Here is a 27,508-nt window from a genome sequence, read left to right as displayed (position 1 = left end):
AGTCTTAAAAATGTGCTGCTTCGTCTGCTTGTTTATTGATACTTTACTCCCTTTTGGAAATTCATTCATTTTGGCAGTGACAATTATCTCTGGTGACAATAAGACAATAATATGACAATTTAAATCATTGCCAACTGTCGAATTTTCATTAATTTTGTAAAAAAATCTAACAAAAAAAAGTTACAGTTAGTTCGTCATTACAAAAATGAATGCATTATAGCTTGCTTATTTCTGAGGGTAGGTGATACCGAGGTATAACTAAATCAGACCTATACTATCTTGTAGAGGACATTTTGGGGCATAAGAAATGGTCATCTACAACTTTTTTTTAATAGGACCGAACTTTGCAAACGGCCTTTATACGTAGTTGAAGTGTAGTCCCAAAAACTACATTTCTCTGTCTCTGTCTTAATTCAACTATTGAAGCTATAATTCTGATTTTCTCTATATTTATACTTTTAAATTTACTGAAGGACCGTATTTGGTTATAATTAATTTATTAATGTCTGCATTTAATTCTGGTTTCACTCAAAAATGCTGTTGTATTTTCAAGAATCAATATTCTAAAAACTATTTCTTTTGTAAGAATAATTTTGAAAATTGCAAAATGAGTTGAAAAAGTTGAAATTAATGTCTATACAGACGAAGAGATAATTTCCCGACTCGGCACCCCCCACTATGCACCACTTGTAAAAATTGTCAATTATCAACAAATTAATCCTACATTAAGGACTTAAAACCCGACTTGACTTGACCTGACCTAACACGTGACCAAAAGTGGTGCATAGTGAGGGGTGCCGAGTTGGGAAATTACGGGTTCATCTATACAGTCATCAATGTAAGAAAAACATCTCTATAGTTGTGTACATATCTCTATAGTTGTGTACTCTCGTGTCAAAAATGGATTACTCCCTAGAATTCGAACTTTTAGGGAAATAACGTTTTTCATGTTGTGTGTAACTAGAATTTTCAAAAGTTATTTTGAATGCCTAAGATTGGTTACTTTGAATTGAGAGGTTAAATCCAAATGAATATGCCGCCAGTAACCAAAATTGATTGTGAAACGAAAAGTCATCTATCACTGTTACAATTAATTTGCTGTCTTACATTTTTGGGATATCTTTTGTTTGTCACCAGAAATCACATAGCCTCCAACCTAATCAAATTTATGGCAACCTAGTAACGAATATCCCTAAATCCTAGGGAGTAATTCATTTTTGATACGAGAGTATGTCCATTATTATTTTAGATAATCAACAAATTTCGAAGTGGTACTATTGATATGTAATATAATAATTTTCCCATAACAGAAATGTTAACTAGGTAGCAAAAATACGCACATGATGACGAAAACTTTCTATTGTGAACAAAATAACACAAAAAGCTTAAATTAACACTTCTTGAAGTTAATTGATACTGAACAATTAATTTTCCAGTCAGTCAAGAAGTTTCAGTATACGTGTATTTTTACATTTAAGTCCTACCTAAAGATAAAACTTTTTACACTGAACTCAATATAAAAAATAATTAAAAAAAACATATAAAACTATAGTCTACATTCTATGTATAAATTTCAAACGCACATTAGTTGGAATGCTAATATTAAATGTAATTATTATACTTAAAACCTTCCATAGGGGCGCTGAGCTCTACCTCTAGCACGTCTCGCTGCTCGGGGTGAATAATTTGACTGAATATTAGGTCTTCCTCTTGGCCCATCTATTGAATATTTCTAGTTATTTCATGCTTCTCTTTTTTTTAAATTTAAAACTGACCTGAATGTCGCTGGGGGGCGTTTCTTTGATCACCCCAAACAATAGGGGTAGGTCCTGATCTAGTCATTCCACGAGAACTCATTTGCCTAACTGAACGTCGACCTCCTGAACCTCCTCGAGTTGTCCTAGATCTAGTGTTCGTACTGGGAGAAGCTTCAGCTTCTCTTCCTTCTTCTTCCCCATCTTCGGTACTTGGTTGTTTTTCACCTTCAGAACTAACCTGGGGTTAGTAATAATATTAGTTCTTATTCAAAACACGTATAAATCTAAGCGTTACCCCGTCGTAACCTTCAGACTCCTCTGGTTGCCCAGTTTCTTGAGCACCCTCAGTTGATGTACCAGCGATACTTGGTGGACCCATGCATTCTTCTGAACTGCCTTCAGCTGCTGGTTCGTCATCATCGGCACCACTCACAGTAATAGAAGGTATTTCAGCTGTAATATCGGCCTTTTATTCTCACTACTTTATTCGCAACTAAATCTAACAATATAATTTCTCAAATATTTATTCACCACACCAATAACAATTAATGAATATATACATAGTTATAAAAATATATTTCTTATAAAATAGACTTATAAAATAATTATAACCCATGTTAAGTAACTAAATAAAGATGCTGTACTATTATTAGTGAACCAATATTATTGATAATCGCTTTTCGAAACAGCCGACTGCGCAAAATTCTGTTCATCAGTTGTAAAATTTAATACTTTAAAAATGTTAACATTAGCCATTTGAAAATGAATTCATATAATAAAATGCAGCACATTTTTAAAAATTATAATATTAAAAGCAATATTTAGATTTCTACGAGTAACATAACTGCAATTTGCCTAGGATATATTGCATTTATGGTCAGAACGTATGAGGTTACTGTCCAGTAGAGCATTAAGTAAATGATTTAAAAATGTCTTAACTTACCGTCCGATTGTGTTGTCTGACTGGTACTTTGTTCTTCGCCTCCGGGTACAGGTTCTTGGGGTGACGCTTGTAAAGGTGTACTAGGAACGCTTCTGCCAGTGCCTACAACAAAGAAAAACGATTATTAGAAAATATAGAATTGACAATGTTAATAGTCCATACTGTTCTCGTCCATATTTGTGACTTCTAAAGTCTGCTCGGGAACGACCTCGCTAGAACCGGCAGTGTTCGGAGGAATACTCTCGTTAAAAGTAAACCTCCCGCTTGTAGGCACGTGAGGAGAACTAACGGCCTCACCGAAACCGTCAGATCTTCTCGGTACAAATAATGTGGGCGTTGATGGAACAATACTATCATCGCCGCCCTCTTCCAGACCGTGTGACAACAACAGATGAGATTGTTGTTGTCTAGATGGGAGTGGGGCTATAGGTCTGGTTCGTGAGAGGGAGGGCATTGTCATGGACACTGATGTCGAGGCTTGGGATAAGGTTACACCACCAGGGCCCCCTTAAAGCAAAGTTTCAAAAATAAAAAACATGAAATACAAAAAATAAAACTAAAATATACTTAAATGGTCACAAAATTTAATCGCCATTAATATAGGTAATACTTTTTACTTACTACCAACACCAAAACTTACACCTATTTAACATACCATCTGTTCCACTACTAGTGGCTTCTGGTTGAGTTGGTTCTACGTTTTCTTCTTGAGAACTACCTTCTTGTAAAGATCTTTCACTTTGATTTGGAACCTCACTCGAGTCTTCGATTACTTCAACTTCATTTCCCCCTTCCTCTTCTTCAACATCTTGACAATCGGCGTCCTCATAATTATCTTGCTCCTGAATGTTTAAACTTAAAATATAAATTTGACTTTAACATAACAATAACGTACCATTCCTTCCATATCATACCCTTCAGTGTCAGGGTCATCTGGTTCATCATCTGCACCTTCTCCTTCATCAGCTCCACCTTCCTCGTCGCTTTCAACGACTATGACGTTATCATCATCGTGATCTCTTTGACTACTGGTTGGCACTTGATATTCTACTTCTAAACCGCTGTCACTCACTGTTCCAGTTTGCTGAACTCTACTTCTTTTATTTTGCTGCTGAACTTTTGTTTGTTCATCTGTCGGGTCAGTGTCAGAATCTCTTTGGCGTTTTAAACCAGCTTGTGTGGTCGTCACAGTATTTGAGCTACTACTACTACTAGTTCCTTGTTCTTGTGTTGGTCCACTGCTTGGTGGTTCAACTCTCGGAAGAACTAGAGCTACAGCTTGTTGTTGGGGAGCGGTCTGTACCTGAGAGTGGTACATGCTTGAAAAGAAATGATAAAATGGCAAAAAAACAACACAATACCTGCATATTCGCCTCTTCATCTTCTGTATCTTGAGATGACTGAGTTGGAGGAACGACAACCTGCCTTGGGCCCAACATTGCCGGACTAGCGGAACTTGTGGCAGGAACATAGTCTGTGTGAGAACTCGTGGGGCTACTACTAGAAAGTGCCTCTATTGTGCTGGAACCAGTTGTATGCACCTGCATTTCAAAATATGAAGATAACTATTTTTATTTTCTTGATTTAATCTTTGCCATACCTGCTGTTGTGGAGGAACCATGACAGCACTAGGACTCTGACTTGTTGGTAAAACAGTAACAGTTCGTAGCTGTTGTGACATTGGTCTAATACTAGCTAGTGGAGTTTCACCGCTGCGCCATGGATGAATTGGTACTGATTGTGTTTGAGTATTTGTTGAATGTCCTAAAAAAATATATATGTGTTCTTTCATCTTTTTGAACTAAAGTAACATACCCGCCATCGGTTTAATATTTGCTGTTGGTGGCTCACTGGCCGGTTTTTCAGATGAACCTGAACTAGTACTGGGTTTAGAACCTTGCTGACCAAGTTGTCGTTGCAATTGGGTGACTTTCTGCATTAATGATTCTATTTCTGAGGAATATTTTTCATTTTCTTGCCTTTTATCAGCTAAAATATTGGCCTTCTCTTTTTCTAGATTATCAATTTTCATTAAAAGATCACTGTTGTTTCCAGTGCTACTACCTTCTTCTACATTTTCATTTGTTGACCCTGAACTTTCCTGGTTACCAAGCTGACTTCTCAAAGCGTTAACTTGTTCAGTTAAAGTTACTATGCGTTCTTTAGCATTTTTAAATAGATTTTTGAACTTTTCTTCTCTGTCTAAAGCTCCTTGTTTGAGATTTTCTATTTCTTTTTTATAATTATCATTTTCATCAGTTAACGCCGCTATTTGTTGGTTCAGTTTTTCGGTAGCCTCTTTACTGCTTTCTTCCATTTGGACTATCTTTTCTTCCAATTCTGTGCGCTGATCTTGTAATTGTCTTTCATTTGAACTTTGCTCGCTTTCTTTTAATTCCTTTTCTTCTTTCAGAGTTTTAATTTCATTGATTTGATCTTCACACTGTATCTTATATTTTTTAGCAATCTTACGAATTTGGGTCAAATTATTTTTAAGTTCCGTTATATTTACATCCTTTCCAGCAGTATGCTCAGTAAGCAATCTATTTTCCTCCAATATTTGTTTGTTACGTTCCTGGGTCTGTTCTAGTGTTTGTGCGAGTTGTTGCAGTTGATTTTGTAAAGAGCCAAAATCTTCTTTTAACCGATTAATTTCTTCACTTTGGGTATTATTTTGAGATTTCAAATTTTTCGTTTGTTCCTCTAATTTGTTCTTTTCATGTTTTAAGGTGTTTACTTCATCAGTAATTTTTGCAACATTACCTCTTTCTATAGTTAGTTGTTTAGCAAGAGTTTCACGTTCATTTTGTAATTTTTTCCAGTCTTCAGGACTCGTTCTATTTGATTTCTCAATCAACATTTGTGCTCTCTGTCTCCACCTTGTACATTCCCCTCTCAATGAAATGTTCTCTGTTTGCATAGCTTCCGCTTTGATACTCAGTTCTCTATTTTTCTCTTGAATTGGGGCTAATTCAGTTGCCAAATTATCGGAACGTTCCTTTAATTCATCAATTTGTGATCTCAACGAATCTCTTTCCTGACGCAAGGCTCTATTACTATCTGTAATCGCATTTAAGGTTTCAACTTTCCGCAGTACTTCAGCATGCTTGGCTGCAGTAACCATCGATACTTCTGATTTCTGCCGTTCTGCTTCAACCACTGCTTTGGTTTCAGTTAGTTGTTTTGATAACAATTCATACTGAGATTTTAGTCTTTCATATTCGGCTTCTATTATTTCTGCTTTGCTCACAGATATGTCCTTTTCTTGTCGCAAATATTTTATAATTGTTAGTAACTGTTCAGACTTCATTTCATCTTCTGTAAATGACCTATTTAAGGAAACATCACCACTGGATTGATTTTGATCGGAACTTGCTTGTGCTTGAATTAACGACAATTGTGTATTAAAAGCCTGAATTTGATCCAGTAACAGACTATTCTGAGCATCCAGATCCTTAAATCTTTTCTCAATTTCTTCCTTTTCTTTTTGTATTATTTTTTCTTGATCGTTCCAACTTGATTTATTTTGGTTAAGAGCTTCCAAAGCGCAATCTCGATCTTTTTTCACGTCGTTTAATTCATTAGTGGCTTTCTCTAATTCAGATTTCAAATCAGTCAACATCTGCAGATCGGTTGAATGTAACATTACTTCTCTTGCATATTTATTTTCAACAGCCTTGAGATTTTCTACTAACGATTTATTTTCATTTCGTGCATTTTCTAGTTGTTCTCTTGCCGTTTGCAGATCCATAGTTTTAACATTTAATTCTTCTTCCAACTGATTGGATTTGGTACGAGTACTTGCGTTTGCGATGTCTTGATCGTCCATTTGTAAAGATAATTCACCTTCGAGTTCAGCACATTTTTCTTGCAACTGTTTGATTACGGTCTTCTGATTTTCTAGTTTTAGTTCACACTCTTTTTGTTGCTCCATTAAAATCTTCATTTGATTTTCTGCAGTGCTGGCAACATTGAAATACTGTTCCGAAGCTTCTTTCGTTGTTTTTAACTTAGATTTCAAAGCGTCAATCTCTGCTTTGTAATCATTTACCTGCTGTTCTAATTCGCAAATTCTGTGCCCGTCTATGTTCGATTCTGGTATAACGAAAACCGACGTTTTCAGTTTCTTCGTTAAATCTTCGATCTGATTAGCTTTTTGTATAAGTTCATCTCTATTGTTTGCTAACTCTTTACGCAATTTATCGGCTTCAGTTTTTTCTTCAGTCATCCGTTGTTGGGCAAGTTGAGCTTGACTTTCTAAATGTTCCGATAATTGTCTAAAACGATCCTGTTCTTCTTGAAGACGTCGTCTTAAAGCAGCACATTCACGATGAGCTTCATCCAGCCTTGCTTCTAACCTAAGCTTTCCTTCAGCGTCTGTTCTTTCTAAGGTTGCTTTGATCAACTCTATATTGGTCTGTATCATATTTTGATTGAGAGATTCGCGCTTCATGCTTTCTCTCTCTTTGACCAAACGCATTTCAGCATCTTTCAAAAGAGCATTTTCTTTCTGAAGATTTGCCAGCATCACTTCTGCTCTTGATAATTTGGTCTGTGACTGCATTGTCTCATCTTTGAGATATGTAATAGCTTGTTCGTGTTTAATTACTGTTTCATTGTAAATTTTATTTTGTTTCTCCAATGCGTTGATTTGTTTTTTATAAATCTCTACATTATTCTGTGATACTTTGAACTTCTCTTCATTATTTTCTACTTGTGAAGATAACTTACAATTAGCTTTAACCAATTCTTTAATTTCTCCTCTCATATTTTCAAGTTGTTCCAACAATATTTTTTCATTTGCAGATTTTTCCTTGCGATATGTCTCGTTCTCATTTTTCAGATGTTCGATTTTCTTCTTGTAGTTTTCTATTTGAGTCATCAGTTCTTGAACTTTATCATCACCTTGAGATTCATTATCATTTTGAATTTTGTCATTATCTCCCGCGGAGTCCCTCAAACCAAATGAAGTTTCTAATTGTGATGGAACTTCCTCTCCCGTTGCTTTAATAGCTTGCGTATACAAGTTTTTATACATATCCCTTTGATTGCTTAATGTCATCATCATTTTATTTTGTCGATCACGTTCTTCAAGAAGCTCACTCTGAGATTCTCGTAAATGATCGACTTTCATTTTTAAGTCTGAAATAGCGGCGGGATCGAATGATTCCGCTTCTTCTTGACGTTCAGTTAATTCGCGAACTATGGCAAGCAGTTTTTGATTATTCTTTTGCAACTCAGAGATATCATTAAAAGTAACTAGTTTCTTCGTAATGATATCGGCCGAACTAACACTGTCACTTAGGTCCATGTCTGTTGAAGTAGATGAAGATCCAACGCGAGAATTTTCTATTTCTTGCAATAAATGACACACCTGACGGCTCAAATCCGCCACTTCTTTCTTGTATCGCACATTCTCTCTTGCAAGTGCTTCCTCGAGTCTAGAACACTGAGCATTTGTGTCACGAAGTTGATGAATTTCATTCAGTAGCTGATCGTTCGAATTTTTTAACGTCTCGTTGGCATCCAATGTATTACTGTAATCCTCTCTTAATTTTTTTATAAGAGGACCTTTTTCTTCAACTTCATGAACGATGCTGTTGATATAATTCTTCAATTGTGCATTTTCTTTTTCCATGTCGACCAGTCTTTCAGAAATAGTTACGTACTGTGCATAGATTTCTGTTATGGTCATACCTGACTTCAACAAACGAGAAGCGGAAGCAGCTGTAGGAGACAAACCTAACAAAGTCTCTTTAATATTGAACGAATAATTAAAACCACATGTTCATACCTTCGATGTCTTTATGTATTTGATCTTGTTTACAATTATCAAGGAGCTCTTTGGAAACTTCTAATTCTTTTTTCAACATTGCTATACACTCGTTCTTTTTGGCTAAAATTTCTTCATGAGTTAATTCCGTTTCCTTGTGTTTTGTCTCTAATTCTCCGTACTGATCTGTTGCGTGTTTCAAAAGTTGTTGAACCTAACAAAAATTTATCACTTCTTAATAAAATAATCTTCTAATTACTAAATAGAGTGGGCTAGATCAAAAGCATTTGGCATATGCCAAGTTAACACTATGCCAGTTTTACTTACACAAGTACTTGCTTTCACTGAATGGCATAGTGTCAACGGCTTTGCAGGTACTTGTTTAAGTAGTTGTACAAGTAAAACTTATACGCAAGTCAAGTAGAGAAACTCTCTACTTTTACAGCAGCTAGCAGTTTGTATATAAATAAAAAATATTTGTGGGTGAGTAAATTTATAATGGGGGGCAATTCAAGTTACCAAATAGGATCACGGAATTTGTGCTTCTGAATTTAGTTTAATTTTTTAAATTTATTTATCAATATTTTGTCCAACTATCGAGTAATCCATGGATTTGAATCCGTATATCATTTGCGATTGATATTTGATATGTCGAAATCTAACCTGTGTTTCAAGCTGTGTTTATTGGAGCGTGAAGTTCAAGTAACGACATACGATTTCAGATTCATGGATAACTCGATTACAAATTAATTTGATCGCTCTTTACTTGAAAACAATACTTGTGTAAGCAACATTCGCATAGTGTAAACGCGGCATTAGTCTAAAGCACGATTTATAGTTCCGTATACATATAGCATAACATAGTCAAAAATCATAAACATAACATAAAGTTTAAAATTCAATTTATAGTTCATGACAAAACGTGATATGATTGTTGACTTTTTAAGTGTCAAACTAATTGTCAAATATGTTTTGTGAAAACGTGGTTTTAGAAGCTGCCTGGGCTGTGGTCTTACACGAGACAGGTCGTAATAAAGAAAGAAGAAACCACGAAAAAAAAAAACGCGTTACAAAAACATGGATAAATCAGCTACTCCAAATCATTTCCTTCGTCACACCGTCCTCAAAGTCTTTGGAAGACTTATCGTACAGTGCCTAGAACCTTTCAACACACTGTACGATTCGAATTTCCTTCATTTTTTCCACCTTTTCAATAATGTTTTTTAAATTGAATTTATTGCTAGCGTACCTACACGTAACCGTTTCTATGGAAAATATTAAAATTCCGTAACTTTCATGGTACATAACATAATAATTGAAATTGGCCAATTCATATGTAAACGGATCAACAAAATGATTTTAAAGAAGTGGCATATAAAAATATTGCATTAGCAATAAATATAGATGTGTTCTAATAATAAATCGTAAATACACATTTTCAACTTTAAGAAAGTGAACCATTTCTGATAATATCGGTATACTGTATACTATTGGGGACACGGAAAACTGGGCAGATGTGTCACTCAGTTGTCAAAATTTCTAAACCATACCTTAGCTCATACTCATAACCAAGTTAACAGTGCTTTTGAAAATATCAATCATAATGACGGTAAAGGTGCATTTACATTGACACTTTTTGAAATAACAGACTGCCCAGGATTCCATGTCCCTCATTGTACAGTTGCGGCCGTTGAAATCTCAGCCAGGAAAGATTTAAACACTCTGTATAAATTCCGAAATTGGATTAGCGTAAACAGGATTTTCATCAAGGATTATAAAGTCAGTGTCAGTATTTGACATATTAGGTCAGAATCGCGCGTAACTTTTGAAATGCCGCAATTATCTGATTTGCAAAAGTGTGTTTGACTGAGGGACGGTGTGAGTATAAGAGCCATTGCCAGAGAAATTAATGTGGATAATGTTTGAGTGACATTTTGAGAAACGTCACTTTCAATACCATTTACAAAGCTAAAAGTTTGGCGTTGTCAAAGTGTCTGAGTTTTCAACGGCCGCAACTGTACATATAATCTGTTTCAAAATAAAAAATCCACCACCTGTTGAATTATGTTGGCACAAAAAAAAGAAATCCCTCGAATAAGTTTCATTTTTTTGGGTTGGCCCAACCTTCCGCCAAAATTTAACATTGAACTGTTGAGTTTATTTACGTAACACAAAAGAATTATTATATACAAAAAGGTGGTAGCTACCATATCATAACTTTTGAGTGATATAATAAAATGAGAACAAAAAAACACGATGAATTACGACCTAAATGACTGTCAATGGTTTTCTTTCATAACCCCACTTTTTACTGACGCTTGCAAACACACTAAAAACAAAAGTTGGCGACGTTGTCGGTTGTATTTTCGAGGTAGAATGCAGTGTTGGTGGATTTTTGATTTTGAAACAGATTATACTATCCGTTTTTTAAACTCTCGCACTGTCAAAGTGTTTGCAAGTTGCCGCACTGCCGTTGTGAGATTATACAGCGTGTCCCAGAATTGGCACCAAACCGATGAATAACAGAATCGTGATCCCTAATGAAATCCAAATCTGCAAAAAAATTGTTCAGGCTTCAAGGATTAGAGAGCTAGAAACTGTTTAATTTGACCAATGAGGATTTTTCCTATAAAACTGCAACAATTTCCAAAGCGTGCCATGTAAAAAAATGGTGATTTTGAATTAATTATTTTGACACTGACGTTTTTTTAATCATTTTGTCGCTCACGTCATTTGCTAATTTTTTTCATCCGAAAATTCAATTATTATTACAAAGTTAGAGGTTTTCAATAAAAATTTAGTATTAATGTGTGAGCTGGAATAATTAATGACCGTTTGGTAATAACTTTAGTAATTTCACTTTTAATCTAAGATTTCTAATGTTTGTATTTTTAGACAGGACCTTTTCGCCTTCCTCGACGTCTAAATGGTGAAGATTATTCAGATTTTCTTGAAAACAATCTTCCGGAATTATTGCAAGACGTCGATTTAAACTTGAGGAGACAAATATGGTTTCAGCATGACGGGCCCCTCCACGCAATTCAAGGTTAACCCAGCAAGTATTGAATACATGGTAAAGTTCTCCCAGAGCTGCAGCGGTTTTATGGCAGGGTACCATTGTATAAACGTTAACAACACCGACAATAGGTTTAAACCGCAAGTACAACCCGTAATCGTAAATTCGTCCAAGTACTACCCTGTAAACTGACAGGTATAGAACGAAAATGATGATTGACAGGGGTCTGTTTATGTCGCGTATCGGCATCTCAACAGGCGTAATAATTACTATTGCCCTGCCATAAAACCGCTGCAGCTCTGGGAGAACTATATTTGCATAGGTGGATCGGTCGAGGAGGTCCTGTAGTTTGGCCCCCAAATTCTTCAGATCTCACGCCAGTGGATTTTTTTCTGTGGAATCAATTTAAAGACTTCATATACCGTGAGCCAGTGGACACTTTGGAAGAATTGGAAAACAGACTGCAGGAGTCTATTTCGACTGTGAAACCTGAGATGTTACGAAATGTTCAAAATAACTTGCTGCGACAAGCAGCTCTGTGTATTGAAGTCGGTGGAAGGCAGTTTGAACATCTTATGTGAAATTAATTGTTATTGAATACAATGGTTTCTAATAAAGGTTTTTAGTTTTTTGTGATTATGGAATTTCTTTAAAATAACCATCTGGCTATGACATTTAGAAACGTCAGTATTGTCAAAAAAAAAATATTCAAACTTCATTAACACTTGGATTTAGATTTTTTACGTGGCTCATGTTCAACGTACTATGGCGGCCAAAAATTTTTGGCCGTCACTTTCTTGACATTCAAGTAAAGTGTAAATAAACCTTTAGGAAACGTAACCCCACTTTCGATTCTTGTCATTTTGACAATCAATTTAAACTGTTTGAAGCTCAGATATTCCAAAAATTCGACATGAATGAACAAAATTAGAGCATTCGTACATAGATAATCTGAGGTAAACGTTCCGTGTAGTAGAAATGACAAAATAATTTTGAGTTTTTGAAATTTACTACCCAAAAAATAACGTTCATAATCAAGACGGTAATCATGATGACAATAAAGTACGGATTACAATTTTTTTTTTTTTAATTGACACAATGACGGCCAAAATTTTTTGGCCGGCATAGTTCAATTTGAAAAATTGTCTCCTCATTGGTCAATTTTAGTAGTCTACTCTTAAACCGTTGAAGCCTGGACATATTTTTTACAAATATGAGTTTCTTTAAGGATCCTATGCAAGGGTATGGTGCTAATTCAAAAATTTGAAATTTCAAATTTGAAGTTGTTTAGAATAATAAATTTTTGACTTTTTAATTTTGGTTCGCTTTCTTTCATTCGAAGTATTGCTTACACGAAATGGCTGCACAAGAAGATATGAAACGTAAAAGAATACTGTTAACGGCTACAGAGAAGCAGGGTATTGTTAATTATTGTTTGGAAAGAAGAAAATTGCGTCCATTAACATAACCAAACTTTTTGTCGTCAATTTTTTAACTTTTTTTTTTTTTAGTAACTAGATTTTGTGTAGAAGGCAACTGAAAAGGTATAGTCCATGTACTATGGCGGACAATAAATTTAGGCCGGCACATTTCTGACATTTCGAAAAAGTCAATGCAAGCGACCATTTATTGTCATTATGGCTGATGTGTCAGTTTGTCAAACTGAAGGTTTTCAAGCTGTTTGGCGTTTCCTTCGCCCTTTTCGTAACTTACAGATCATAACGCACTAGCATAACTGATTTGTAGTAACATTCATCTCTGGTGGACGCTTCTTTTCCCAATTTTATTTTAATTATCGCTGTCACGATGACAAGAATGACAAAAATCGAAAATGGGGTTAGTTGAACATAATGCCAGCTTCACATTTTGATGACAAGCCAATGACAGGCCGGCCTAAATTTATTGTCCGCCATAGTAATACCCCAAGTCAGTAGAATGAAAGCATATATTTTTAATTATAAAATTCATGTGTATGATAATATGTTATGTATATTTTAGTTTATAAAAATACAAAATGTATAATATTTATATGATATGTAAACTAAATTTTAAGCAAATAAAAAACTTCAAGTCCTGAGCTTTTGGCCACAGTTACCAAAACACTAGCAGCATATGTTATGCATAATATTACAATCGTGAAGAAAATAATTTAAAAAGTCTATCTTTTAGATTTGAAGATATGTAGGCTCAAAAAGTGCAGCTTTGATCTCATTTACTTTAAATACATATTAAAAAATACATTTCCTAACTTATTGCACAAATAGCTATTTGGCAATTTTGTTGATTGTTCCTTTGACGGAAATTTAAATTATTTTTACACACTTAATAGTTTTTTAGTTTCTTACGAATATTAAAATAATAAATCTGGCAATGCGGTGGCAAGAAAATGTCGAACAGACACTGACAGGAAAAAAAGTTGTATCCGTTGCATCACTGAGTCAGTTAGTCTCGGTCCCAAAAAGATCGTGAATGCATACATCGACGAGTTGTCCGAAGAAAGCAGAGTGTCGCAGATATCTATGTCATTACAAGAATGGCATGAACGTTTTGGCCACCTCAACGAAAAGGATTTGAAGAACATTATACGCAAGCAGAAAGTTGATGTAAAGTTGTGTAAAGGGCAAGCAGACACGGAAGCCATTCACAAGGTCGGTATCTCAATCTACAGAACTTTTAGAACTCGTACATACAGACGTTTGTAGACTCATGCGCGTGAACTCTCTCGCTGGTTCAAGATATTTCGTCATTTTCATAGATGACAAATCAAGATGGTGCGAAGTATATTTCATAAAAAAGAAAAGTGAAGTTATCAAGAAGTTCAAGGAGTACAAAAGCTTGGTTGAGAAGAAAACGGAGCAAAAAATTAAAACAGTCCGATCAGACAACGGAACCGAGTACACCAGCCACTACTTGAAAGATTTCCTGAAACAAGAAGGCATCAGACACGAACTTACTGTAGAATACACGCCACAACAAAATGGAGTAGCCGAAACAAATTACAGAAGCCTGGTGGAGACGGCGAGGTGCTCTCCACAAGTTTTTGGGCTGAAGCGATTTTAACCGCAAATCACATCAGGAACAGGTGTCCTTCTCGAAGCCTGGGCGGTGAAATTCCATTTAAAATGTGGACGAGAAGAACCCCAATTGTAAGCTACTTCCGAAAGTTTGGGACAACAGCCTTTGCACTTGATAAAACGCCTGGAAAGGGAAAATTTGATTCAAGATCGAAAAAATGCATTTTTATCTCGGTACATTCGAAGGCATATAGGCTTTGGGATCCAGAAGTAAGAAAAGTTATTCGAAGCAGAGACGTTACGTTCACAGGACGTAATCAAGCAGAAAATGATTTCACTGATTTCATTGACGAAGAAATTTTCAAGAAAAACCCAGAAAACGTCATTGAATTCAACGTACCCGAAACACAAAAGGAAGATAAACAAACAGAAATCTGCGATCTAGAAGAAGATGGAGAAACTCTCGTGGAAGAAGAAAACGGAGAAGAAATTCCCGTGATAATGAAGAGAGGTCTAGGACGACCAAAGAAGGTTCTTACCGGCAAGCGGGGGAGACCGCGAAAACTGTTCAACATGAACGAACAGGAGGTAGAATCCGAAGAAGAAAACCACGAGAACGAAGAATTGCGTTCTCGTGGTTTATCAGACCAGTTAGATCGAGTTTGGCGACCCGCAGACAGTGTCAGAAGCTCTATCTAGTCCAGAAGCTACCGACTGGAAAAAGGCAATGAACGCAGAATACGAAGCTCTGAAAAGAAATAAAACTTGGATAATTGTAGATCGTCCCCAGGGAAAGAAAACCGTTGAATCGAGGTGGGTTCTACGAACAAAACTCAAGAAGGACGGATCAGTCGATCGTCGCAAAGCCAGACTAGTGGCGAAAGGTTTTACTCAAAAACCTGGTATTGATTTCAACGAAACGTTTGCCCCCGTGGCAAAATCAATTCGTTTGTTCATGGCAATCGCAGTCGAATTAGGTCTCCAGGTACACCAACTGGATTTCACAAGTGCCTATTTGAATGGCGAAATCGAAGAAGAAGTGTTTATGGAGGTTCCAAGTGAATTCTACGACATACTAAATGAAAAGAAGTCACGAAAATTCAGAGGAAACAAAGTGTTTCTGATTAGAAAGGCACTTTATGGCCTGAAACAATCAGGCAGGCAGTTGTACAAGAAACTACACGAAAAATTAAAACAACAAAAACTGAAACCATTGAACTCCGATCCATGTGTTTATATTAATAAAGAAGACGGAAACATCGTCATAGTCGTGATCTATGTTGACGACCTCATGGTCGCATCGGACAACCCGAGAAAACTGCAACGATTAAAATCAAAACTATCGAAGTCCTTCGAGATGAAAGATTTAGGTCCGTTGAGTTTTTGTCTTGGCATAGAATTCACACAAGATGTCGAGAAACAATTACCATGTCACAATCAAGGTACATCAAGGAAACCTTAAGTCGTTTCAACATGGAAAATTGTAAAGGTGTAACAACCCCGATTAACCCGAATGAAAAACTGTCGAAGGAAATGTGCCCGAAAACCGAAGAGGAAAAGAAAGCAGTTGAAAAATTACCATATCATATATGTATTTGGCTGTTTCAACTCGACCAGACATCGCACACGTCGTGAGCATGCTCAGCCAATTCAACACAAACTTTGGGGAACAACACTGGAGAGCTGCGAAACGAGTACTGCGGTATCTGAAGAACACCGAAAATCTAAGCTTAATGTTCAAAAAGTATGGACAAGAACTTGTAGGTTATGCCGATGCAGACTGGGGTGCAAGTGTAGATGCTAGAAGATCGTACACAGGATATGTTTTCAATTTCGCTAACGCCGTTGTCAGTTGGGAATCACGAAAACAAAGAATGGTTGCAATGGAAGCTATTCATTTAAGGCGTTTCCTGTCCGAAGTCCTAGATCAGCCGTCAACGACGATCATTTTTAATGACAATCAAGGAGCCGGGCAGTTAAGCAAAAATCACGTGTTTCACAACCGTACGAAACACATAAAGGGTGTTTTTTTAAATTTGGCGTCGAAGTAGGCGTTGGAGAGTCGATTGAGATCGCACCACTCGTGTAAAAGCCTAAGATTTAAACAGCTGATCCGTGATCCGTAACCTGTATAGTGCGTTCACAATCGACAGTTCAACGCCTACTTCGACGCCAAATTAAAAAAAACACCCGTTAGATATTCGTCACCACTTCATACGAGAAGCCGTGGAGAGAGGAGACATCAAGGTGGAGTACCTTCCCACCGATCAAATGCCAGCCGATGTTTTGACAAAGGGATTGTCATCGCCAAAGCAGAATAAGTGCATCCATGCCCTTGGCATGACTACGACCACATGAAGAAAGACACAAGATGCAGTTTGAGGGCGAGTGTTGGAAATATGCAAACTCCCATCAACTTGTATGTTTCAAGTTGCCTGAGTAACTACAGTTTGTTTGTTATGACATTAATAGGAAAGTTGTACCGTGTGAGCAACAAGTACTGTTTGAGTTGGTAATAAATTCTGGTGACTTTTGGTGATTTTTATGTCATGTTCCAACGAGAAAACCGTTTTATTGGTAAAAGATTACAAAAACCAAGACGTTTAAATTTGAAATGTATGCCAGCTGTCAATAATGTCAATAAAACAAACCGAAATAGGTACAATTCACAGTCTTGAAAATTTCATGTAAATTTCTTTATTGCCAACTGTAACAGTTATTGTTGCTCACCCCGTATTAAAACATAAAAGCTAGAAATAAAGATCTGTTTTGAATCCACAAATACGTTTTCAAACACTGCATAGACTCTACAATAAAGTCTTTAGAGCACGCATCTGTCAACAGTCTGTCTACGGTCGTGCAAAAAGTGAGTGTTTATTGCATTTTTCACACACGACGCACAGGACTGAATTGTTGTTTATCGTTGGTTTTTTTCTAGTTTTTTTGTTCGATCGTAAAAATAGTAGTTTATTTGACGAGTTTGTGTGTAAATTGGGTCTTTTTTGGCACGCGTGGGCCATTAAAGGCCCACGAGTGCCAAAAAAGGCCCAATTTACACACGAACGAGTTGAATACAATGAATGAAAACTTTTTTGACGTTTCTAATAAACAAATGTCAATACAAGACTAGCTAGGTAAACTCCGTCCAGCGAGAGATTGGGAGAGTTTAAATTGTAGGCTTGTAACCCAACACTACAAAATGCACTAGAATACAATACAAAAAAATTTAATAAAATAAATTATTGTGGTGGTACCTTTGAAATAATTTCGCGGGCATTGTAATCCTACGCCAATTTATGCTGTCACAGCAAATTGTCAAATTTCAGCTGTTGTCGTTGCCGCTGTCATTTTGAATCGTCAACACCGTGTGTGGTTTATTTGCTCTTTCGTCTTCAAGTGAGGTATTTTGTTGTGTTTAAAACTTCTTAATTATCTGGGATAAGTTAGTTTGTTGGTTTGTATTGACTAAGTTCTGTATTGTTAACCTCCGAGTAATGTGTGTTTTGTTCGTTATTTCTTGCATAACTATTTTTTTTTGTGGTGTTTAAACTTTCTAAGTTTTTAAGATTTGTTAGTTCCCTATTGTTTACCTTCGAGTGCCTTTTTTAAGTGACATTTCTATTTATAAACATGAATCCTTTTAGTGATATTACGAACAATATCTAGACTGATGCAAAGGTATGAAGATAATATTTTTAATTTCATTATATTGCTTTAAAACTGTTTTGTAGGCAACCCGAAGCTATTTGACTGTAGCTGGCAACCCAGCAGCCCAGAAGATGATGCAAGTGCTTATTCATTTTTCATAAATGAAAAACTTACAACTGAAAGTCCACTGGAGGTTGCTTTTCATACCTTTATAACACAAAATAGTACGTATTATACCTATCATAATTTTATTGACATCATCATTGATTAGGTCACTGCGAGATGCTTAGGAGTTAGCAAAAACACAGTGTCACAGTGTAAATGTGGTCCAACTAAAACATCATCAAGAAAGTTGACGAGGCAGCGTCCCAGAAGAGTTACAGCAGACTTGCATTGCAATATTAAGCAAGAAGTTCATCTTGTACTCAATGATATGGTGCAGAGCAGTAAGACAAGGGTTGTGTACTGTAAAGCTAGTTTTTTTTTTCAATGAAATACTTCTTTTTTTAAATTTTCAGCCTTATACCGCCACGGGCTCTTCTGATGTTTATTCAATAAGTAAAGTCAATATTCTAAAATATATTTTAATAAGACAAATTGAATTCGGACTGGCGCCCGATAGTCGGTCATTCAGACAAACGTCTGCAGGAAGTCTCAGGATTTAATTTAAACTAACCTTGACGATCTCGTTGTCCATTTTTGTTTTATGTTTATATTACCTACATATTATGTCTTAAGGATACTCGAGCAGCACTGTCCATAATTTTGTGTAAGTCAGAAATTTAATTTGAAATTAACCAGTTACTGCAGGTGAAAACAAGAACGTATTTGATTTTATTTATTTGAAAAATTAAAGACAGGCGTCTTTCAACCCAAGGAATTGTTTTATTTTAACTCCTAGCCCCCTGAGAAGTTCCCCATATTTTGCTTCACGAACTGATCTTCCGCTATTTTGAACACAACAATTTCGTAGACATTTCACGACCAGCAAAATTAAGTCGTTTGATTTCGCATTGATATAAAATTGATATATAAACGATCTTGTTGGTTGAGGTTTTACTTTTAAATATTCTTGACGCAAGTAGTTATCAAGAGTAGGTACACGTCTTCGTGTAAAATACTGCAACTGTAATATTTTCATTCATTTTCTCTCTTATTCGTTAAGGTACTTCATTAATTAGAGCATAATTTCAGGGCACAAAATGTTACTGCTTGAAGGATATATTTCAAATTTTACGCGCGCTAGGTACTACTTTCTCTGCGTAGAATTTAGTGATTTTTATGTCAACCAATCTCTCACTGGACAAACTATACCTGATTTTTGCCGCAGAAATTAAAATAAACATCAAAAATACGACTACGTTTTTTAATGCAATGCAAACCAGTTGTATAAAAAATAGATGTATGATGGACGTGTTAAAAGTGATTTTATTTTGTTCGTGGGATTGGTCAACTCGCTGCGCTGGTTTCCCAATCTACCCCACTTACATAATAAAATCTCACTTTTAACACTTACATCATAAATAACTAGTATGCAACTATAAAGGTGCTATTTTTATTTTAAAGTGTCGAACAAAAAAGTAATATTTTTATTACTAAAAGAAAATATTCAAAAATTAGAATTATATCGCAGGAAATCGACAAATAGTTGACCGGACAGAAGAACGTGTTTTGGCGATGGTAAATTTGGATCCAACATACAATTTAAGAGAAATTTCTCTTGAAGTAAGTAGGTTTATGTAAATCGCGGATACGGAATATCCTCAGGAAGTACAAACATCATCCCTACAAGACACAGCGTTATCAACAGATTTTTGCTGTTGACAAAGAAAGTAGGAGTGCAATCTGTTATGAAATGCAGGAGCGTGCTAACAATGATCGTCGCTTTCTGTCGGCACTTTGCTGCACAGACGAATGTACTTTTACACTAAATAACGAACCAAATGTTCAAAACACGCGATATTGGGCTCAAGAAAACCCCCGAGTTAATATTCCTACTAGAGTATTAAAAAAAAATCATGTGGGTTGAGATTTTTAATAACAACATTGTTGGTCCATTTGAAATAGAGGGAAATTTAAATTATTCAGCAACGTATTTAGATTTATTAGTAACAGGGGGTAGATTCACGAAACTCAGATAATTTGCAAATCCTTAACGAAACGGTAAAATATAATGCTTCAACAATATCAATTGCCATGGTTTCGAATTTGCAATGTCTTATCAATCCTTACCGGGTTCCGTGAATGACCCCCTAAGGTAGCACCTGCATTGGAAGAAGTTCCAAGAGAAAATCAGGAAATCTGGTTCCAACAAGATGCTGTCCCGCGCATTTCAGCTTAGATATTAGAAATTATTTAAACAAACGCCTCATTTCCAAATTTTTGGATTGGTAGAGGTGGTGCTATAAATTGGCCAGCAAGATCTCCTGATTTAGCACCTTGCAACTTTTTCTTGTGAGGCCACCTTAAAAGCAAAGTTTACAAAAGACGCCACTCAGATATTAATTCTTTGAGAGAAGCAGTAACTGCCGAGTGCGCGTTAATTACTAAAAGAGGCAATTGGCCAGTGTAAAAAATGCTTTTTACAACAGATTAGAGTATTGTTTTTCAAAACGGGGGGTTATTTGAACATTTATTGTAATTTTCTTTTTTTGGTATTGTAATTTTTTCAAAAAAATTATAATAAAAACTGCTTCAACTGTTAATTACTTTGATATCATTGATATATCGAAATAATGGCATAATACCAATAAAGTGAATGCACAATGTTAATTGCCTATACATACATATTGGGTGATTCAAAATGATTGTGGCCAAGTATGGAAACTATTAGGCATTCACGATCTTTTTGGGACCGAGTTGGCTATGACCATCTAGTGATTTTGTTGGCAGTACCTCGGTGATAACTATATTCCCTAAAGGAAATTGACACTTTTTGTGTTAGGTTAGGTTGTTTTCAAATTAAGTTTATATTATCTGAATAGGTACATTGTTGCCGGATCTCTTAAATCTGGTCTATTCTTTTTAAATTGGAAGTAACATCGTTTAACTGAAATTTTTTGTCGTAACAAAATTATTTTGGCAATTTTCACTTTTCCTTTGGCCAAAATTAATTATTTTTACACACTTAATACATCATTTTACTTTCTTACGAATATTATAATAATAAATCTGGCAATACGGTGCCAAGAAAATATCGAACAGACACTGACAGAAAAAAAGAGTTGCATCCGTTGCATCACTGAATCAGTTAGTCCAACATGAAAAGAAAAAATCATAGCCAACTCGGTCCCAAAAAGATCGTGAATGCCTTATACAGTGCATTTTTTTTAACTGTTGCCATAGGGAATTGCATGGTAAAACTTATACCCCCTGTTAACTTTTGTTCTGATGAAAATATTCAAACCAATTTTGGAACAAGGTTTGAAGATTTTTTAAACTATCGGACAGAATACAATTCAATATCCTAAACTATCGAAAAAGTTGTGAAAAAAATATTTTCTAGCGCGCCGGAATGATAGTACGTCGAGCGGGCGCCAGAATAGCGTCCCTGTCCGCTCAACCAGCCAGCACCTGACCATCTCCAATTTTGACTGTTGTTACTTTCATTTAAAAAATAAATAGCGAGATCTCTTCGAGGCTATGATTAAAATAAATAACAAAATAAAATATAAAATCTAATTTTTGTTCCCATATCGTCTACTACGTTTTTGTCAAATTATTTACGTTCATTAATTTCAATTTTGAAGAGTAAAATTACTAAAATAAAACTGCTTGTCGTTGTTCAAACAATATGCATTACGTAGTCTTATTAATGATCTATTACAAAAATAAAAATTAGCACCAAACCTGCAGTGGATAATAAGTTAACAGAGGATATTATTTTTACCATGCAATTATGTAATTACCTATGGCAACAGTAAAAAAACGCATAAGAGGTCAACCAGAAACTGTGGAGAAATTAAGGGCAAGAATAACTGAAGCTTGTAATTCCATTACAGTGCGACATTTACAAAACACGCGAAGAAATTTTCAAGATCACTTCGGACATTGTCCAGCAGTCGAAGGAAAACACTGAACAATTCCTTTGACAATTTCTGTTAATTTGTTGAGTTACTTGTGCGTTAACGTTTTTACATTCTGTTTTTTTTTTTTTTTAACAAATAAAAGTTTAGATGATCTGCCATCCAAAAGCTAATTTAATCATAGCCTCGAGGAGATCTCGCTATTTTTTAAATGAAAGTGACAAAAGTCAAAAGTGGAGATGGTCAGGTGCTGGTTGAGCCGACAGTGACGCTATTCTGGCGGCCGCTCGACGTACTACCATTCCGGCGCGCTAGAAAATATTTTTTTCACAACTTTTTCGACAGTTTAGGATATTGAATTATTATCTATCCGATAGTTTAAAAAATCTTCAAACTTTGTTCCAAAAATGGTTTGAATATTTTCATCAGAACAAAAGTTAACAGGGGGTATAAGTTTTACCATGCAATTCCCTATGGCAACAGTTAAAAAAAATGCACTGTATATACCATTCACGATGTTTTGGCATAAGGGGAGGCTATGATTTCATTTTTTAACGTTGGATACATGTTTGATTTCTGTCATCTCTGCTGTCACTAAAGTGCCTGACATGCAGACCTATCAAAATGAACGTAACATGTTGACGAATTTACCGTAATCATAATTAAGCGACTTTAAGACGTATTGATGGTGTTTGTATTAGACTGCAGAACATATTTTCAGTAAGTTACAATGAAGTCAAGTTTTTTTTGTGTATAAATTGAATCGTAGGTGAGTACAAGAAAAAAATGTAACACGGATAGTGAAGGAAGAAACAACGACCCAATTGAAATGGCACAGGGGTTTTGTAAGACCTATTATAACTTCGCGACAGAATTGTGAATTTATGGCTTGAGTGTATTTTGAAATGTACTCCTGAAATTTGCCAATATTTTTGTAGATATTGTGAAGAACTTATTTCGGAAGATTGGGCAAAATTAATGTGAAATCTTTCATTTGAAAACGTTTTTCCTTTAATAATTTCATTAGGAGAATCTGACTCGGAATTTGATTGGGATTTTAAAGCAGGTAATGATGATTCAGAATTTTCTAATGAAATTATGGAAGTTGAATAGTTTTGTTCTTTTTTGTCATAGACGATGGGTGTGTAAATATTTTGCAGAAAGATTCGAATAAAGTAAGGCTTAATAAGTAGGTACAAGATTTTATACCATCTAGTTCTAGGAATGTTTTGGTTAAAATGAAAAATTCATTGAGAAGTTACTAACTGGTTGGTTAAGACACTGTATAGGTGGGTTATCTAAGTGGTGCATAAATTAACAGGAGCCACTTCGTCTTTCGGTCCCGGTCCCTACAATTCTGTAGTTTGTTCAAGTCAGTTTCCTGTTTTGTTAAATTGGATTAAAAATGTGTGAGTATTGTTATATTGCAAACTAGTAAAACTGACAACAATGCACTAGACAATGACGCAGTTTATAACCTCAAACTTAGAAAAACATAACCTAATTCAACAGACATCTTTACTGCCAACTTAAATGCACTTTTTCCATGGCCAAACATCGTGAATGGCATATATAGTGAAATTTTTTTAATAAACAATTGTCAGTGTCAAAATGAAGTAAAAAACCATGCTGTACCACCCTAAAATTTGGACATATGGACCAGCTGTATAACAATTTGACACCAAATCATGGTTAAGGTTATGTTCACTTCACTTCCCGTACCTTTCTTCCGTGAATTCATTTTCAAAACAAATTTAATGAGAAAGGAGAAACCTTTTCGAATTTGAAATAAACTCTCGCTCGTTAGGACGCAGGCTCAGTTACATAAAAAAATGTTGACACTCAATGTGACCAATCGTATTATCATGAAAATCACAGTTTGGCTCATACCAACAAGACAACGTTTTGACAATTGTTTATTAAAAAAATTCAACTATAAAGGCCGTGCCAAACCCAAATAACCACCACCTGTTGAATTATGTTGGTGAAAACAAAATTACACTAAGTGTATAATGGCAATTTTGATATTACTAGGATGCTAGACCAATCAAATCTAAGTGTACAACGTTGCCGGTTGATTTTTTGGGTAGAATGCAGTGTTGGTGGTTATTTGGCTTTGGCAAAGACTATATGTACGAAAATGTATGTGGCAACTGTTTGGGTAGGGTAGAGTTGATATTTCTTTGACAGTTCATAGTCGCGCAATTTTGAAAACTGTCAAATCAATGTGTAATGATATCAAAAAAATCAATTGCACGCTTATGAAATGTCATACAAATGACAACTCTACCTCATCCACACAGTTGCCACATACATTTTCGTACATAGTTGCCATACTTGGCCACAATCATTTTGAATCACCCAATATTTGGAAAGAATGAACATTTTCGGGTTTTCGATTAGATTGCGCATTTTGCATTTATATATATGTATAATTTTGAAATTAACTGTACTATTACGAGCACGGAATTTCGGACTGCCTTGAAATTTCTCTGAAATAAAGACATGAAATAGACTTTAGGTGCTAAACATATAATAACCTTACTATCGTGTCAAATAGTATATTATATCATAAGTGATAGAAATGCATCATTATATTATTATACAAGAGAGAATTTTGACCAACGAGTGCGCTTGCGCACGAGTGAGACACTTCTCACGAGTTTCATAATGGCATTTCGATCACGTATGATATACGACGTTTTATCTTAGGTGCAACTACTGCAAAAAATCCAAGAAATGAAATTTCATTCAAGTAAAATGACAACTGTCAAATTTAGTCACTTTAGTACTTTATGTCAAGTTAAATGGCAGCTGTCAAATTTACTCACTAGCGAGTACTTTATCTCACTTGTGATTAAAATTTGACTTCTGTCACCGAAAACAATGGTCTAAGGTAGCTCAAAACCTCCACCTGTAAGATAAAATAAAATTACTCTCTATGATTTAGGGATATTCGTTACTAGGTTGCCATAAATTTGGTTAGGTTGGAGGCTATGTGGTTTCTGGTGACAAACAAAACATATCGTAACCGTAAGGCAGCGAATTCCTTGTAACAGTTGCATATGACTCTATTTCTCCCTAAGTTATGGTTGTTTTTTCGTTTCACAATCAATTTTGGTTTCTGGCGGCATATTTAATTGGACTTAGGCCCGGTTTATTCACCTTCAAGTAGCTTTATTTGAACGATAATTACCATGAATCTACCAATAGCACTGGCCAGATAAATTTACTTGAAGGTGAATAAACCGGGCCTAAATCTCTCAATTCATAGTAACCAACCTTAAACATTAAAAATTACTTTTAAAAATTCTAGTTACACACAACATGAAAAATGTTATTTCCCTAAAAGTTCGAATTCTAGGGAGTAATTTATTTTTGACACGAGAGTATTTTAATATCTACTATTGTCACATGTCATTTTGACAAATTGCATTTATCAATCCTGAAAAGTTACAAGTGTTTATATGTGATTTTCATTTTCCGAAAACTGGACAGTATTTTATTAGTTTGGAAATCAATAACTAAAATTTAAAATAATTATGCATGCACTCTATTTTGAAGTTCAGACAAAATTAATTATTGACATTTACGACAATAAAGCTTAGACTACATTCTTTTTTTTTAATGACATGAATTGCCGCCCGAAATTCCGTGCTCTCCACTGTACATTAATTGAACTAATAATTTTCAAATAAAGATTAACCTGTAATAGCTATTAAATTGCAACATTAATTACTTTTGTAAATAAGAAATTTCATGGGAGATATCATCCCTGTGTATACTCCGTACTCTGCACGTTTTTTGACAGACAGCACAGAAACGAGTGTGGCGGGAATTAATCTGCAAGGCTACAACGGTTTTCTACATAACATGAAACAATTGAGATGGAGGGTTTAGTACTTTTCACTGCGTTATGTTTTGGAACTAGAATTTGAATGCAATCTATCAGAGTACAGAGTATATCATGATTAAAACTGATAAAACAGGATTTCATAATTCTGTATGTTTCGCTGATTTGTTAAGAGCTGTGATATTAAGTTTTTAATCAAGTGTGTATGAATAAAATTTATCTTAGTTTTATGAAAAATGAAAAAATTATTTGCTATTTAAATAATCAGCACAAATATTCAATTTTAGTTGTAAGCCACAACTTAAAATAATTACCTCTGCCAATGCTTCTTGAAGTCCTTCAGTGTGTTGTTGACTTTCTTCAAACATTGATTTGTATGCATTTGCCAATTTAGTTTTTGCTTCTATCTCATGTAAATAAGATTCATTCATCTTAGCATCTGCCTCTCGTTGATTTAATAACTTTTGTGACAACTCTTCATTTCGATTTGCAAAATTATTGTTAAGTTCAGTAAGTGATTTTATCTGTTCATTGGCAACCATAAGTTCTTGTGTTTTTTCAGTCAATTTGGTTTCTAATTGAATGCAACGTGATGTATTATCACGTCGCATATTAAGTAATTCTTCAGTTCGAGCATTTAAATCTTCCGTTAGACTTTCAATCTGATTATTCAACAGTTGTCTTTCCTGCTCTATTCGTTTTTCTCGATATTCTAATCTTAATTTCATAGATGAAACTTCATCAGCCTGTGCAAGAGCTTCACATTTTGCATTAACAGCAGCTTCAAACTGTTTAGTCAATGTTGTTAAATCTGTTTGTAAACGTTCAATTTCAGCATTTCGTCTCAAGAGCATTTTAACTTGTTCATCTCGCTCATCTACTGCTAAATTTCGTTGATGACGATATTCAGCAGCCTCAGTTTCTAATTTATTTGACAAGCTTTGTAATTTACTGACATCATTAGTAATTTGCGATATTTGCGATTCTAGCTCTGTTATAGTATTAGTAGCTGCTTGAAGACGTAGTTTTAGATCTTCATTTTCTTTACACAAAGTTTCATACTTAGTTTTAGATTCTATTGATGCTTGTTCTGAAAAAAACTCTTAATATCTTAAAACAAACAATGAAACATGAAAAACTACCTGCATTACGGCGATTGGTTTCCAAAAGTGCTTTAGAAGTTATTAATTCTTCAAACTTTTCACCAACAAACGTTTCGAGTTTTTTTGCTATTGCAGTCGGTACACTTGCCCATTCTTCTTGCGAAATTACAGGCGCAAAAATATACGAAACCTCCATTTTCTCCACGGTAACGGAAACTTTTATTCTCTTTGATTAAAACCGCATCATTTCAAAATATATTTATTTTATAGAACACTTTTGAATAATTATTCACAAAAATAAATACAATTAACGCAACTAATGCATGCCCAAATCTACCCGGTATTTCTGAATGCTACGATATGAAATGAAGTTAGA

General features: G+C 35.1%; 2 protein-coding genes and 1 long non-coding RNA gene across 6 annotated transcripts in view; 2 read left to right on the top strand and 1 right to left on the bottom strand.

Moving 5' to 3' along the window:
• LOC138136804 (uncharacterized) overlaps positions 1 to 12,154 on the top strand; it is a 50,998-nt gene extending 38,844 nt beyond the window's left edge. Inside the window, exon 3 of the mRNA XM_069056115.1 lies at positions 11,369 to 12,154. Coding sequence (XP_068912216.1) covers positions 11,369 to 11,524 — 156 coding nt within the window. The 3' untranslated portion in view covers positions 11,525 to 12,154. The remainder of the gene's footprint in view (positions 1 to 11,368) is intronic.
• LOC138136631 (nucleoprotein TPR-like) lies at positions 1,344 to 27,508 on the bottom strand. Of its 4 annotated transcripts, none has more exons than XM_069055882.1 (13): positions 27,172 to 27,507; positions 26,344 to 27,119; positions 8,495 to 8,687; positions 4,516 to 8,442; positions 4,301 to 4,464; positions 4,062 to 4,241; positions 3,596 to 4,003; positions 3,356 to 3,542; positions 2,863 to 3,207; positions 2,701 to 2,802; positions 2,053 to 2,210; positions 1,776 to 1,995; positions 1,344 to 1,719 (listed from the first exon to the last, which is right to left on the bottom strand). In XM_069055882.1, the coding sequence occupies exons 1-13, from the start codon at positions 27,326 to 27,328 to the stop codon at positions 1,622 to 1,624; spliced, it is 6,915 nt and encodes a 2,304-aa protein (XP_068911983.1). In that variant the 5' UTR covers positions 27,329 to 27,507; the 3' UTR covers positions 1,344 to 1,621. The 4 variants fall into 4 exon arrangements, with proteins under 4 accessions (XP_068911983.1, XP_068911972.1, XP_068911992.1 ...); XM_069055871.1 differs by having other exon boundaries at positions 3,356 to 3,573; positions 3,615 to 4,003; XM_069055891.1 differs by having other exon boundaries at positions 3,356 to 3,555; positions 3,615 to 4,003.
• Positions 17,448 to 19,617, top strand: LOC138136823 (uncharacterized). Its single transcript, XR_011161445.1, has 3 exons — positions 17,448 to 18,181; positions 18,235 to 18,375; positions 18,423 to 19,617. It is a non-coding gene; the product is annotated as an uncharacterized lncRNA (long non-coding RNA).

The sequence above is a fragment of the Tenebrio molitor genome, chromosome 1 (assembly GCF_963966145.1).
Source record: "Tenebrio molitor chromosome 1, icTenMoli1.1, whole genome shotgun sequence".
NCBI lineage: Eukaryota > Metazoa > Arthropoda > Insecta > Coleoptera > Tenebrionidae > Tenebrio > Tenebrio molitor.
This window is presented reverse-complemented; position numbering and strand designations above follow the sequence as displayed.

Coding starts and splice junctions, on each gene's coding strand:
- LOC138136631 (XM_069055871.1), bottom strand. CDS start 27,328: ATGGAGGTTTCGTATATTTTTGCGCCTGTAATTTCGCAAGAAGAATGG. Junction 2,803..2,862: donor CACAAATATGGACGAGAACA/GTATGGACTATT, acceptor TCTTTGTTGTAG/GCACTGGCAGAAGCGTTCCT. Junction 2,211..2,700: donor TCAGACAACACAATCGGACG/GTAAGTTAAGAC, acceptor CCGATATTACAG/CTGAAATACCTTCTATTACT.